This window comes from Chionomys nivalis, chromosome 19 (genome assembly GCF_950005125.1).
Source record: "Chionomys nivalis chromosome 19, mChiNiv1.1, whole genome shotgun sequence".
In the NCBI taxonomy this organism is placed as follows: Eukaryota; Metazoa; Chordata; class Mammalia; order Rodentia; family Cricetidae; genus Chionomys; species Chionomys nivalis.
This window is the reverse complement of record NC_080104.1, coordinates 48,175,974-48,190,453: the sequence shown is the minus strand read 5'-3', so window position 1 is coordinate 48,190,453 and position 14,480 is coordinate 48,175,974. Positions and strand designations below refer to the sequence as shown.

General features: G+C 43.0%; 1 protein-coding gene across 1 annotated transcript in view; it reads right to left on the bottom strand.

The window, feature by feature from the left end:
* The window catches only part of Tmem26 (transmembrane protein 26), a 43,231-nt gene extending 42,534 nt beyond the window's left edge, over nt 1–697 (bottom strand). The window contains exon 1 of the mRNA XM_057751367.1: nt 507–697. Coding sequence (XP_057607350.1) covers nt 507–697 — 191 coding nt within the window. The remainder of the gene's footprint in view (nt 1–506) is intronic.
* Nucleotides 698–14,480: the final 13,783 nt, after the last annotated feature.

The window sequence follows — 14,480 nt, the reverse complement described above, 5'->3', positions numbered from 1 at the left end:
AAACCACAGTCGCACCGAGGGCTGGCAAGAAGGGAAGAGGGCTAAAAACCAAAGGTGGGTGCGGGGGAGCCACCTTACAGTGTACGCTCTGGAGCGCTCAGCTCTGCCAGGATCACGATGCCTGGCAAGGCATCCCGACTCTTGCACACTCTTGCACGTACATCCTGTACTGGTCCCGAGTCAGTCTCGCACTCGAACTTACAAAGCAGTTCACGCAGTGATCAGCTCCACTCCTCTAGTGAAGGCTATCAGCTGGATCACCCAAGTACATACATAGGTCCAGACTCCAGCCTTTCTAGGGCTACGCTGTAACCCAAGATACAACTGGCTTGCCCAAAAGATGTAACCGCATCCCACGTGCTGGCGAGCTCAGCGGAGAACCAAACCGGCCCGAATGCCAGCGAGGAAACCACACACTGCAGTGACAAGGGCTTTGGTGCCACCTGCTAGGACCATAATGAACAATGCCCGGGACCCTCTGCCTCCTCTCTTTCCAGGACACTCACCATTTGTAGCCTCTGCCGCGCTTGAACTTGAGGGTAAGCACTGTCTCCAGGACCAGCAAGAGGTTGAGCAGGGCCAGCAGCCAGTAACGGTGCTCTTTCTTCACCCAGGTCACTCGCCACACGGCGACCAGAGAGTGCAGCACGAACAGCAGCCTGGTGACCAGCGCCTTGAGCAAAACCAACCCCACCATCCTGCCGGTGCGTTCTGCCAACCGGCGCCTGCGCCCTGCCGACCCTTTGGGCAAGCACCCTGTGTGCAGCCCTGATCAGGAGCGGGACAGTAGCTGGACAGCACCGGGACTGAGACTACAGGCTCAGTTCTTCCTCACACTCCCGCGCAGGACTCCGGTAGGACAGGAGAGCGCTGCTCGCCCCGCCCCTCCAACTTCCAGAGAACTCTTCAAAGACGGAGTCCAAAGCCAGCTTCTCCTGGCTGCTGGGCTCTGCAAGGCATCGGAGGCTGCACCACCCAGGCTCCCCCGGGTGTTTTCCTGCAGCGCTGCCCATCCTCCTGCGGATGCTGGGGGCCAGCCTCCATCCCTGCCCTCTTCCCCACCCCCAGGACACCAGGGAATCGGCAGGAATGCCCTCCACCCCACTCTGAGCAAATGGATGTGAGCTGTCAAGGTGCTGCAGGACTGAAAGGGGGAAGGGCAAGGATGCATTTCCCCTTCGCTTTCCTATCCAAGTGTTCTCTAGGTCGTTCCCACATCAGAAAAGTTCAGTTGGCCCTCGTGGTGACTCGCGAAACTGGAACTCAAGAGAACCAAAGAATCTGCTGTTCAAGCAATTTTAGAACTGAAGTTTTTGTCCAGTTTGAAGAAATGAAACTCCCAGAGAACAGAGGCAATCAGGCAGGCTGGCCTTCTCCAGCCTCTCATTCAGTGAAATGCACAGCCTTGGTATACTTAGTCGCGGCTTTGGTACTCCAGGAGGTGGAGGCAGGGGGATTGCTGTGAATTCTAAGCCAGCCCAGGCTACAGTGTGAAACTTTGACTCAAAAAAAAAAAAAAAAAAAAATCAGAGGAAGGCTGAAGCTTTAGCTTAGTCTTAGAGCATTTACCTGCCATAGGGTATGTGTGTGTGGGGGGGGGGGGAGTATAGGAGAGGGGCAGAGAGGAGAGGGAAGGGCGAAAGGAGAGGGAGATGGGCATTATGAGTACTTGAGGTATATGTTTGCCATCTAGAATGCTTGCAATGAAGTTCTGCAAATTATATTTTCAAGCATCAGCATCAGAGAGGGAGCTGAAGTCCGGGCTCCAGAGACCTGCATGATTTTTTGCTTCCTTGTTTGATGGTCTTCAAACTTTTATTATTATTTATTTTGTAGGGTTTTCCCCCCTTAATTGGATTCAAAATCTCACTGAGAAAGATGTGGAAGAGCTATGTTGTTTGTAAATTGAAAGGCTATGCAGCCAGGAGACAGTTGTAAAATTAATAAGTGAGCTAAGTTATTGGAACCTTGCCAGATTGACCCAGAGCCTTCAAAGCTCTGTGCTGCCAACTCTTGCTTTGTCTGGTAACAAAGAGAGTTTTGGAAATGACAGTCACAGTACTGTGAAGCAAGGGTGTTCTCTTGTCCATAGGAGTAACGTGGAAAAAGACATCGTCTATGGGGATGTTATTGGAGAGAGACCCATAAAAAGCACCTGTGGGTCATAGATGGTAAACATGTAAATTATTGCCAGGACTAAGAAAGTCACTGCTCTTTAGTGCCTGAGACAAGGAAAATTAGAAATGGTCAAGAGAGTCGCAGCCTTCCAGAGGCTTGACAAACGCTTTAGCAGAAACCAAGCTCATGCCTCTGGAGCCAAATAAATTGAATTTACTATGGTTTTCTGGAGAGAGACACTCCACGGAAACTAGACCAGATCAGCAAGAGTGTTCAAAAAGTGTTTAGATCCCAGGAATGACTTATTATTAGAAAGCATCAGGACTTGATTTAGGTGTTCATGGGACATAAAGACCATGGGGCTTTAGATGGGATGCTACAGAGAGGTAGGATTAATTTCACAACTGGCTTTCTTGCTAAGCCTATCTTGGATAGGACAGTGTTTGGTCATTTGTAGATTGAAGAATTTGTTTTGGCTGTGTTCACACCTGAGTATAAAGGAACTCTGCATCCTGCTCCACAGCAACACGGATTTGGCCTTTTGACTGTGGTAACACACAAGTGTAAAGGGACAGTGTTTGTATTCCGTTCTACAGAGCTGGCCTTCTCTGGTGTGACGTTTCCCTTGTTTAAGGGGAGGAAACCAAGGGGTGGCTGACAGAGACACATCAGTCTCTTGCTGGCAGGGATTTCTCTCTCCTCTATATGTCCCAACCAGGGCTCTCCAGGAGGGAAATGTAACAAGGAACATCCATTTAAAGTCTTCTAAACATTTTCTTATTCTGGTTTTGAAAATTTGAATCATGTGGAGTCCTTTGCCTTCCTGGTTCCAAAAGACAAAGACACTGTCCTTAAAGACAACTGGAAAGTTCTCGTTCTTCCTTTTCACACCACCTAAATAGAGAAGAGACTTTGAGAACTATCTGGAGATCTCCAATAATACTTTTAAATGTATAAAATCATTAAGCAATTTAGCTTGGGGAAAATAAAAAGGCCTCAGTGTCAATACCCAGTCCCTTTGGTGCCAGCTGTTGTTACAAACGAAACACACCAGCCGCCTTCCACCTGCTACCCGGTAGCCACCATCAGCCCTCTGGTCCCTTCCGAATGCTGTGCTTTCTCAGGCTTCTTTTCGGCATACTGTCACTTGGGTTGCAATAAAGCCTTTTCCAAGCTCACTCAAGTGAGTAGCTGCTGAGAGGGAACCCGTGTTCTAAAGAAGTGACAGAATTCCCAAGAACTAAGACCAGGCGACAAGAGCTGGGGACTTGAGTGACACCAGAGACCTGTGAGCTGCAGCTTGTAGAGTTTTGCCCGGCAACTCCGACCTTGTTGGTTCCCAGTCAAATGTCTGAAGTTGGAAAGGGATTCTATTAGCTTCCATTCAGTACTTATGGGTTGCATTTGGACTAGTACATCAGAATCTCATGTGTTAAAGGGCCCAGTGGTACTGCTGAGAAGTGAGTCGATGCGAGCACCTCTGTCTCAAATGATGGGTTGATCTGTGTCTGGACTCGCGACTGGGTCGACCATTGGGAGGTAGTGGAGATGGCCACTGGGTTGGGATTTCTGAAAGTGTATTATGTCTCCAGATAGCCTGCCCTCTGTTTGCTGGCATCTGTGAACTGAGTGCCAGAAATTGTACCCTATTCTGCTTTCACCATGGCATCTGCCTTGCCATGGGCCTGGATAAGTGGAATCTATCAACCACTAATGAAATCTCTGAGCCAAAAATCATCATTCCGTTGTTCAGGTTGAACATTTTTATCACGGTGATGAAAAAGTAAGTGTCCAGGTCACACCCCCAGCACTGCATAGACTGCCAGTCTGGGCTTCATTTACGGGCCGTCCCTACACAATGAATATGTCAGTGCAGCTCCCTGGGCCCTTTAGAGCTGTTTAAGTAGCGGTGAAACAAAGGATAGCAGGTATATGATGACAGACCCATGTGGAACCTTCACTTCTGTGTTGACATGTTAACATAGAATACATGCCATGATACAGGTGTCCTTGCCTCTTGCTGCCTACACTCTGGCATGTGATTGTGAAGGCATCTGTGTGTTTGCAGTGGGGATACAGTCCAAAGGTCACCTCTCCATTCAGAGATTCCCCAAGGGACATGCTGCTGTCAGACGTGACACTCCTCTGGGGTGGTGATCCCCACTCTTCCCTTAGCTAGATGTGCATACTATTTGTTTAGCATTTTGATACATAAGTGTGTGCCTACATGTGTAAGACAATGATAGAAAAAGTCAGTACTGTACAGAGGTGTACATCTATTTCCCAGAAGAACGAGTCTCAGTCAACACCTTTTAAATTACTTTTTTCTGGTGGCTACAATCACACCTCTAAAAAGACTTTCACATTCCTCCACACTTAGCTGGGGCTGATGTAATATGTCTTTGGTAATTTCTCCAATATGTCTACTGCCTTCTTCTAAAATGTGGTCATAGATTCAGGTGTTAACTTGACACACCTAAGAGGGGATCAGGAAATTGCTCCCATCAGATTAGTCTGTAGTGTACATTCGTGATTACTGATTTTTTTTTTTTTTTTTTTTTTTTTGGTTTTTCGAGACAGGGTTTCTCTGTAGCTTTGGTGCCTGTCCCCGAACTAGCTCTTGTAGACCAGGCTGGCCTCGAACTCCCAGAGATCCGCCTGCCTCTGCCTCCCGAGTGCTGGGATTAAAGGCATGCGCCACCACCACCCGGCTCGTGATTACTGATTATTATAGCATGGTCCAGCCTACTGAGGGCAATGCCAACCCTGGGCAGGTAGGCTGGGCTATCTAAGAAAGACAGCTGAGTCATTCAGAGGAACCCAAGTCAGTAAGCAGGACTTTTCTGTGGTCTCTGCTTCAATGCCAACTTCCAGCTTCCTGCCTTGAGTTCCTGGCTTGGCTTCTCTCCACAGACTATATATAATCTGAAAACCATATAACGCCTTTCCTCCTTGGGTTGTTTTTGGTCAGTGGTTTTTTGTTTGTTTGTTTTCGTTTTGTTTTTAACAGAAGCAAAAAGTCAACTGAACAAATGCCTCTACTTTTCCTCTTGTCTTTTTCATCTGTATTCTGACAGTGTTTCTAAAATTGATCTCCTGGATGTCTACTTTTGTCTTTGGATTATTATGATTATTATTAACCTTCAGCAGTGAATTTTGTCAAGTTATTTAACTGTGATTTGGTGTTTTTTTTTTCACATTGGTGTATTCTTGTTCAGTGTACTCCAACACCTTTTAAACCATCTTTAGTAATACTACCTACAGCCTTTAATTAATTCCACCCTCCTACATTATTTCATTCAGTTGCTCACATATTTCAGTGACAGTGATATATTTGTAGTTGATATATTCTCAAATAATCTGAGGATGCGCTCTCGCTTCTCACATTTGAAAAATCTGTGTCTGGCTTGACTACAGGGTGGAATAAGCTGGAACAACCGGTTCTCACTATCGGCTTAATTGGATTTAGAGCCATCTGGAAAGGCACCTTTGAGCGTGTGTGTTAGGGCCATTCCAGAGCAGGTTAAGAACAGAGGGAAGAATGGCACCTTGAATGTAGGCAACGTCAGGCCACAGGCTAGGATCCCAGACTGAATAAACAGGAAAAAGAGAAAGAGAGGGGTGAGCTCTGGCCTTCCTCTCTTTCTGCTTCCTGGCAACTATCTCAAGTTCCTCTACCAGATCCACACCCCCAACTTGATGGACTATGTGCCCCCAATGGTGAGTCAAAAGAACCCTTTATCTTCCTTTAATTTTTTATGTCAGATATTTTATCAAACAACAGAAATAATTAACATACACATATACATACACACATCCATATACACATACATACACACACATATACATACACACATCCATATACACATACATACATACACACATATACATACACACATCCCTATACACATACATACATACACACACATACATACATACACACATATACATACACACATCCATATACACATACATACATACACACATATACATACACACATCCATACATACATACATACACACACACACATATATATACACACTCCATTTGTTCTTTGTCCATTGCAAGGACTGTGGTTCAAGACAGATGGTCATGAGCACTTGTCAGATCTGTTTCCTTTCAGCATGCAATGAAGAGGGGCAGGCAGCCATGGCTAGAGTGGGGGCCTCATAGATGTGATTCAAGTCAGGGTTCTCCCCGTACCCTCATACCTTCAGAGAAGATCTGTATCTACCCACCTGTGACACTTCTATTTGGTCTTCTGTACAGCTTAACTTAAGGCAAGACCTAGCCCCTGTCCCTCCTTTAGAGAACTGCTCATATTACTTTGAGAGAGTAATAATCGTGGGTGGCACCCTTGAGGAAAAAGGCAGGGATGAATGGCAGCCATTTTCCAATGCCTTTGATAAAGCTGCTGAGTGAACTGAGCCCCACTGCTGTCTGCCCTTGTTGATTATCATGTCTTCTTCTCTGGTGTGCTCAGAGGAGGAGCTGGGCCCCTTAGCCATCCCAGGATGTCTTATTTTCTCTGGTTTCTCTACCTAATCGTTCTACCCTTATTGTGTCTGCCTGAAATTCCTTAGATTCCCACCCCAACTTCCTGTGCTTTCTGGCCTCGTCTCGAATTCGTTCTTCTAGGTTTAAGACACTTTTCTGCCATCTGAAAGGCAGATTCTTAGTTCCTGGCTCACAACCAGAACATAAAACTCACAGATTTACTTAACATCCTAAGATGTGTGGCTTGAACATGAGACATTAACAGCGCCTCTCCCAGAAAGTTTACGGTGAAGGAGAACAGAGCAGTTGGAAGCTCACAATTAACTCTGGTGGTTGTTTCTCAAAAAAAAAAAAAAAAAGCAAATTCAAGTGTAATTATCAACAGGTGAACTCTGAAATCTAGAAAGGGAGAAACAGCCAATGTCCAGGTAAGCATCTCGATGTGCCTAACTTCTGATTACCTTCTTCATCTCTTGGCTCTTCTCCTTCTTAAGTGATCCTCTGGTGACGTCATGTCACTGGAGATGTGAAGATACCTTCTTGTCTAAGGTTAGGATTAAGCCAGCTAGCGGTTTAAAAGGTGCTTAGAAAAAATGCTTGGAATGCAGGCACTTAGCAAATATTTGCTAAATAAACAAACGGAGTTCTCCAAAGGGGTGAATGAACAACACACACACACACACACACACACACACACACACACACACGTCATTCATCGTCCAGAGGATTTTATTGCTGAGTTTCCTTGTAAGGCCAGCTTCAGTTGGGAGGTAAAGAAGAAAACCAGTGAGTGCTTTCCCTGTGGACCTGGGAGTTTAATAGCTCATTCTGTCACAGGACCAAGGAAGCAGGACCATCATTCCATCAAAATCCTGCCCCATCTTTTGAGAGAAGGCATACTATGCTTGCTGGAGTTTGGGTTGCTCTATTGACATGTGCATCCCAGAACAGCGGAGTGGTCCAATTAGCCTCAGATCCATATGGCTACATGTGAACCCTGGATCTCTTAACGGCGAATTGTGCTCCCTCCTGGGTTATATTTAAGTCCTTCCTCCCAGTGTCTCAGAATGTAGCTATATTTAGAAACAAGTCATCTCTTGTCCTTGTGCTTGCATTGCCTTAGTTTATAACAAGTATACACAGCAGTAGGTTCCGTGTGATGCCTCTAGACACAGGTACAACAAGTTTAAGGACTTACCCCTGTCCCGACCAGTGGGAAACAAACCAGGGTCCCTGGTAAACTGGAAGAGAGAGGAATGAAAGGACAGCTTGATATACAAGTCTGACTTTATATCAAGCTGTCAACTTTATTTTTTTTTTCAGGAGTATTATATAGCAAACAGGCAGGGTAAGATGCAGGAATGTCAGGTCTGGAGGCATCTAGCTGATAGGAAGAGATAAGGAGATGCTTATCTTAGGAGGGTCTGTAAACATTTACTAACAAGGGAAATGCTAATTACTTCTGGTGCCTGGGGTTCACAGGTCTGCAGGGGATCTTTTTTTTGTTTGTTTGTTTGTTTTTTTGTTTTTTGAGACAGGGTTTCTCTGTGGTTTTGGAGCCTTCTGCAGGGGATCTTAACTCACAGGGAGATAAGGGTTATCCTAGGCCCCTAGGCCCAGAACTTGCCCTACAGAGGCTTCTGAATAGCTTGATTAATTTGTGACTAAGATGGCTATAACAAAATATAGGTCTTTGCTTCCAGCATACAGCATTACTCTCCCTTCTAGCCATTGCCCCTTCCCCTGACCACTTACTCTTCTTCATAATTCTCTTTCCACATGATTGCTACCTTTTCTTACTTTTTTACATTCAACCCATGAGAGAAAACTTATGATTGTCCTTCTTAGGCTAGCTTGCAAGGATCTCCAGTCCCGGGATCTTTCCTGCAAATGTTCTTGTTTAGTTCTTCCTCGTGGTGAATGTGGCTCTGCACTCTATAGTATGTTCACCCTGTGTCTTCTTTATTCATTCATCTGTTGGTGGGCGTCTGGGCAGATTCCACAACTTGACTGCTGTCACCATCAGGATGGATGGGCAGGTGTTTTTAATCACATGGTGGGTGCCTTTGATGCCTTCGGATGTATACTCAGAAGGGATGAAACTGGGATGCCTGCTTCTTTTAGGATATTGAGAATCCTTCATATTGATTTTCATGGCAGCCAAACTTCCTTCTTACAGCACATGAGGGGGTCCCTTCTCCATCCTTACCTTTCTTTTTAAGCATTCCTTATCTTTTCTCACTCTCCCCATGATAACTATTCTGATTGAAGTGAGATGGGATTGTGATGTAATTTTAAATTGTCTTTCTCTAATGACTAAAAGTGATGTGGGATTACCCTCCCTATGGTGTGGATGTGTTTTGTTATCATTGGTTAAGGAAGAATCTTCTTTGGGCCTGTGTCAGGGCAGAATAAAAGTAGGCGGGGGCGAGTGGGGGGCGGAAGTAAACTGAATGCAGGGAAAAAGAAGGCAGAGTCAGAGAGACACCATGTAGCCGCCAAAAGATACAAACACCAGACAGAACTTTACTGGTAAACCACAAGTCTTGTGGTAAAATACAAAATAATAAAAATGGGTTAATTTAAGATGTAAGAGTTAATAAATAAGAAGCCCGAGATAATAGACCAAACAATGTTTTAATTAATATAATTTCTGTGTGATTATTTCAGGTCTGGGCAGCTGGGAAACAAACAAGCAGACTTTGCCTACATAAGGATGCTGAACATTTTTGTTCATTTATTCACTGTGCATTTGCACTTCCTTACAAATATCTTTTTGGTTCATTTTCCCTTTGTTTGGTTGGGTTGCATGCATTTGTGTTTTAAATGCTTTGAGTGCTTTATATATTCTTGATATTCAGTCTATGTTAAATGAGAAGCTGGCAGATTCTTTTCCATTCCATAGTCTATTTACTTTCTGTTTATTGTTTCTTCTGTTGTGCAAAGACTTAAATTTGACTCAATCTATTATTGATATTTTTCTATTTTTTAATCTGTTAGTGCCATTTTTTAATCTGTTAGTGTCTTATTCCAAAAGTAGTTGCCCGAGACTATATGATTAAGTATTTCCAGGTTGTTCTATAATAACATCAGTGTCCCAGGCATCATGTAAAGGTCTTTACAAGATGAGAAGCAGGAATCTAGTTTCAATCCCCTACACGTGGTTGCTTCAGGAACAGTTGTAAAGATAAAGTCTTTAAAAAGATGATTAAGTTAGAATGTGACTTTGCCTTGGTCATTTGTGTTATTATAACAAAACACTTAAACTGGTTAGTTCCCACCATGGTGAATTTGTGACTTATAATTCTGGGTACTAAGGAAACCCCAGACTCTGACAGGGTCATAAGTCTAATAATCAGTCTACATTCTTAAGGACGGGACAGATGTCATTGAATTACGGAGCACAGGAGGGCAAAACAGACAAATTCCTGTGCAGAGATATTTCATTTGTATTTTAATAAATAAAGCTTGTCTGAAGTTCAGAGAATAAAACAGCCACCCTGGTCATTCTCACAGACGAGGCAATGGTGACACTCACTTATAATCCTAGTAGCCACACTAGCTTGCCAATAAAACTGGGTGGTGGTGGTGCATGCCTTTAATCACAGCACTAGAGAAGAAAGAATATAAAATGGGAGGAGACAGCTCTCAGACAGTCTCATTCTGAGGATTCCTGGAGGCAGGATCGCCATTTCAGACTAAGATAAAGGTAAGAGCCAGTAGATGGCTGTTTTTCTTTTCTGGCCTTCAGGTTGAATCCCAATATCTATCTCTGAGTTTTTATTAATCGTGCTCCATTCCTGTGCCTAACCATTGTACGGGGCACCCAACCCATGCAAGGGAGATGAGCTAGGGTCCTACCTCTCAAACAATATCAATAAGTAATTCCAGAATTTAGAAAATAACACATCCACAAGAATAGAATCACCACAGTCTCGGCATTAATCCAATCTCACCATTGCCCTTAAGATAAAAGGAAATTGGGACCCATAGATTCCAGAAGAATTAGCTTCAGAAAAAGAAAAAAGAAAAAAAAAACATGGAAGTAAAATTAAGAACATCATTCTCTCTGCAAGCTAAGAAGAAAGACATTAGAGTAAACCAAACCAGTGAGGCCTTAGCCCTTAGTCTGGGAACTTTAGCCTCCAGGATGTGAGGAAGTGAGTTAGTGATGGATAAGCCATGTAGTCTGTGACAACCATGTGTAACCCCATTTCTAGAAAATATAACTGCATCTCCTGGCTCCTGCAAGCACTTTATATGCAAGGTACACAAACATACGTGCAGGCAAAACACCCATATATATATAGAATAAACGTAAATAAATCTTTTTCAAAAAGCAGCCATGAATCTTGAGGCGCATAAGGTTTGACTGACACAAAAATAACAGCTTGAAGAAAGAAATTTCATTTTAAACATGCATTCAAATTGAGATATTTAGTGAAATAGTTTGCCATTTCTTACTTGGTTGGTTGCCTGTTCTGAAGTGGATTTTCCCCAAAGGTGGTTATACTACAGTTTAAAGAAATTAGAGATCATCAAATACTGAACTCAGCTAATCATGGGAGCTCGAGGATGGGCTGCACTTCTCTTATTTGTAACTTCAAGGTGGTAGTTGGAGTTCTATGGGGCAAACAGTATTTCAAAGCAAGTGATGCAGCCTCAAGGTCCTTTATTAGAAAACAGAGCTGAAGGTGACAGCTTTGTCCTTTTCATGATCATTAAGGAAATTAAACCAGGGACACATAAGGAAATTCAGTGTACACTGAGGTCAAGGTTAATTGCACTGGTGTTGTCCAAGATTTCTGTCCTGCCCAGTTACTACAATGGTTAAGTCCCAAAGAAATCACACAGAGGTCTACATTAATGGTAAACTGATTGGCCTATTAGCTCAGGCTTCTTATTAACTCTTATAAGTTATATTATCCCATTATTCTTGTCTTATTATTCATGTTACCCACATGGTTCGGTACCTTTTTCAGTGAGGCAGCCACATCTTGCTTCTTCTGTGGCAGGCTCACAACTGCATAAAAGAGCTTCCTTCTTCCTAGAATTCTCCTGTCTCCTTGACCTGCCTATACTTCCTGCCTGGCTACTGGCCAATCAGCATTTAATTAAAATATAATTGACAGAATACCGACCAATATCCCACACCACACAAGTAGTTAGCCATACTGATCATGGCCATCCATGCTGCCGAATGAATGGCATTCTACCCAAAATATATCATTTCAGTCTCATATCATACCAAAGTCAGATTGAGGGATTTCTTGGATGGTGTCCTTCTCAAAACCCTTAAGGTTCTGAAAAACTTATTGGGAGACCCCCAAATAACCAGTTACAACAGAAGAGATATGGATGGCCAGTAAGCATCATACCATACCTTGATTGTGATTCTGGAATGCAGAAAAGATGGTGTTACTTGTAAGAACTAGTGAAATTCAAATGTGTCTGAGAGAGTATGATTGCCATGTAATAACAAATCAAGTTTGGTACCATATAGATGGAAAATACAGAACAATTTCGTAAACTGTTAACCTGAAAGAAATATTCGGGTGAAGAAACATAAAGAAACTATTATTTTCACAAATTTTCTGTAAATCTAAAGCTATTATCAAAGTTGAAATGACTCTTAAAATGTTAATTAATCAGGACACAAAGCAAAATGAAGAGACACAAATGACAGGAAGCTTTTCAGGTAGGAAGGCAGTGGTAAGGGGGGGGGGTAAAAGATGGAAAAAAGTCAACATGAGGTCATTATGCATTAAGCACAATTGTGAAATTGTGTCAAAGTATACTGAATTAATTCCAAGTGTTAATTACTATATAAATAAAATTGTCCAATAGTATCAAATTATGGGTCACAGGATTAGGGTACTAAAAGCCATGGGTGCTTTAGTATATGTCACTGTATAGCATGGTGTTTGTATTACCTATCACATATGCATTCCTGCTGTGTACTTTTCAGTCTTCTATAGGTAACTCATACTACCTAAAACAAGCTACACAATATGTGCGCTGCTCTTAGAATGCACGGTCCAGGGAATAATGGCAAGAAGAGTGTCTGCCCACGTTCAGTGCAGATGCAATTGCCCCATGTAGGCTTGAGTACATAGCACTGGCCCAAGCTGCACAGCAATGTCCATGAAATGTGAATGAGGATAACTGAAGGACCTGACATGTCAGGGACAAAGCAGGGACCCGGCCCCATGGCTTACTGCGTGTTGATTCAGCAGGGTCCTCAACAACATGAAAGTTTCAAGTTTTGATTTATGGAAACTTATAAAGTTTTTCCTTTTTATAAAAAAATTTATAAAGTCTTTTCTTTTTATAAAGTTTTAGGTTCACAGTACATAGAGTCCACAGGTTAAGAATCCCTGGATATGAAAGGCCAACTGTTCAAATATTTACTTGGTTACTTCATTTTATTTGAAATGAATTTATAAGATAAATTTTTGTCTTATGAGGTGTCAAATAAAAGAAGTATTATAAAGTACAATAATTTTAGATTATCAAATTTGATTTTATTATTTTCCATGGGAAGAGTCTTTATGTTGTTGTTGTCATTGTTATTATTATTATTATCACTGACAAAATTGGTACCTCCATGTGGCAATGGTCACAGTGTTTAACTAATCTAAACTTCCTACTTTGTAAGTTGAGGCATTCAAAGAACATTTGACGAAAGCAAAAACCTGTCTTTTGACAGCATTAGAAATGTGAATCGAAAGATCTATTCTTAATAACACATAAGGTTCTAGAAAAACAGGAATATCTCTGTATATTTCTGAACATTTATAAACAAGCACACATATATGGTTTTCATTCCAAATAAAAGAAAAGTATGAGAGCCCGAGACATCTGTGCTGTGGATCTGTTTGACTTGCTTTTGTTCCTGCGTCTTTGATTGTTTGGAGTGCTAGGGCAGGAACTCCAGGCCTTGTAGATGCCAAGAAAGCTCTCTACCACTGAGCTATAGTCCCAGCTAGTTGGCCTGTTTTGGTTTTGATTTTGGTCCAGACTTAAAAGGAATACAGTCATGCTCAGTTAAGAATAAAAGTGTGGGTTTTTGTTTGTTTGTTTGTTTGTTTGTTTTTTGTTGTTGTTATTTTTAAAGCAGAAAAGTAAAACTGACTCTTTATTGGGACAGGTTTTTACCAAGCACTGGCACTGGGTGAGAAGAATCTGACCTCTCCCCCTAGGGACTGCACAACAGGAAACAGACAACCTAACTGATTTATGACAGTGACACCGAGAGGATACATGTGTGTCCTGGGAAGGCTCCAAGGAACGTCACCCAACCCACTGTGGAAATGACCGTAAGAAACTCTTTGAGGAGAGTGACTGCTGGGGAGGCCTTGAAAAACAGAAGGGGAGTTAAGCTCATAGAGATAAAGTGGGGAGGGGGAGGGGGATGATTCCAGAGAAGAGACAGAGCATCATGTCCCCTGAGATTGTGGGGAGGAAGGAAGGGTGTGGGTTGAGATAGAGCAAAGACTAGAGGGAGACAGGAAGTTGGCATGAGTCAGCCCTGATGACCTCAGTCATCGGAGTGAAGCAGGGCATGAGGCTGTTGGGTGAAAGGAGGGGTAGAGACTGAGAGTGGGAACCAGAGAAACCTGGTTAAGATTTGAGCTTGACTCTGAGAACCAAAAAGTCTATGCAGAAGGAGATAAGAGGCTGCTGGGTGATTCTGACTTGGCACTGGTACCAACATGTGGTGATATGCCATTTCTTCCAGTAGTCTCCATCTATCCAAGGGTAGAGATGGGGAGAAGGGATGGCAGCATTGGTGAGCAGTAGAGAAGGGGGATGTGACAGATCCAAAGAGGCTGAGGACTGCAGGTCGCATGTCAGTCCCCAG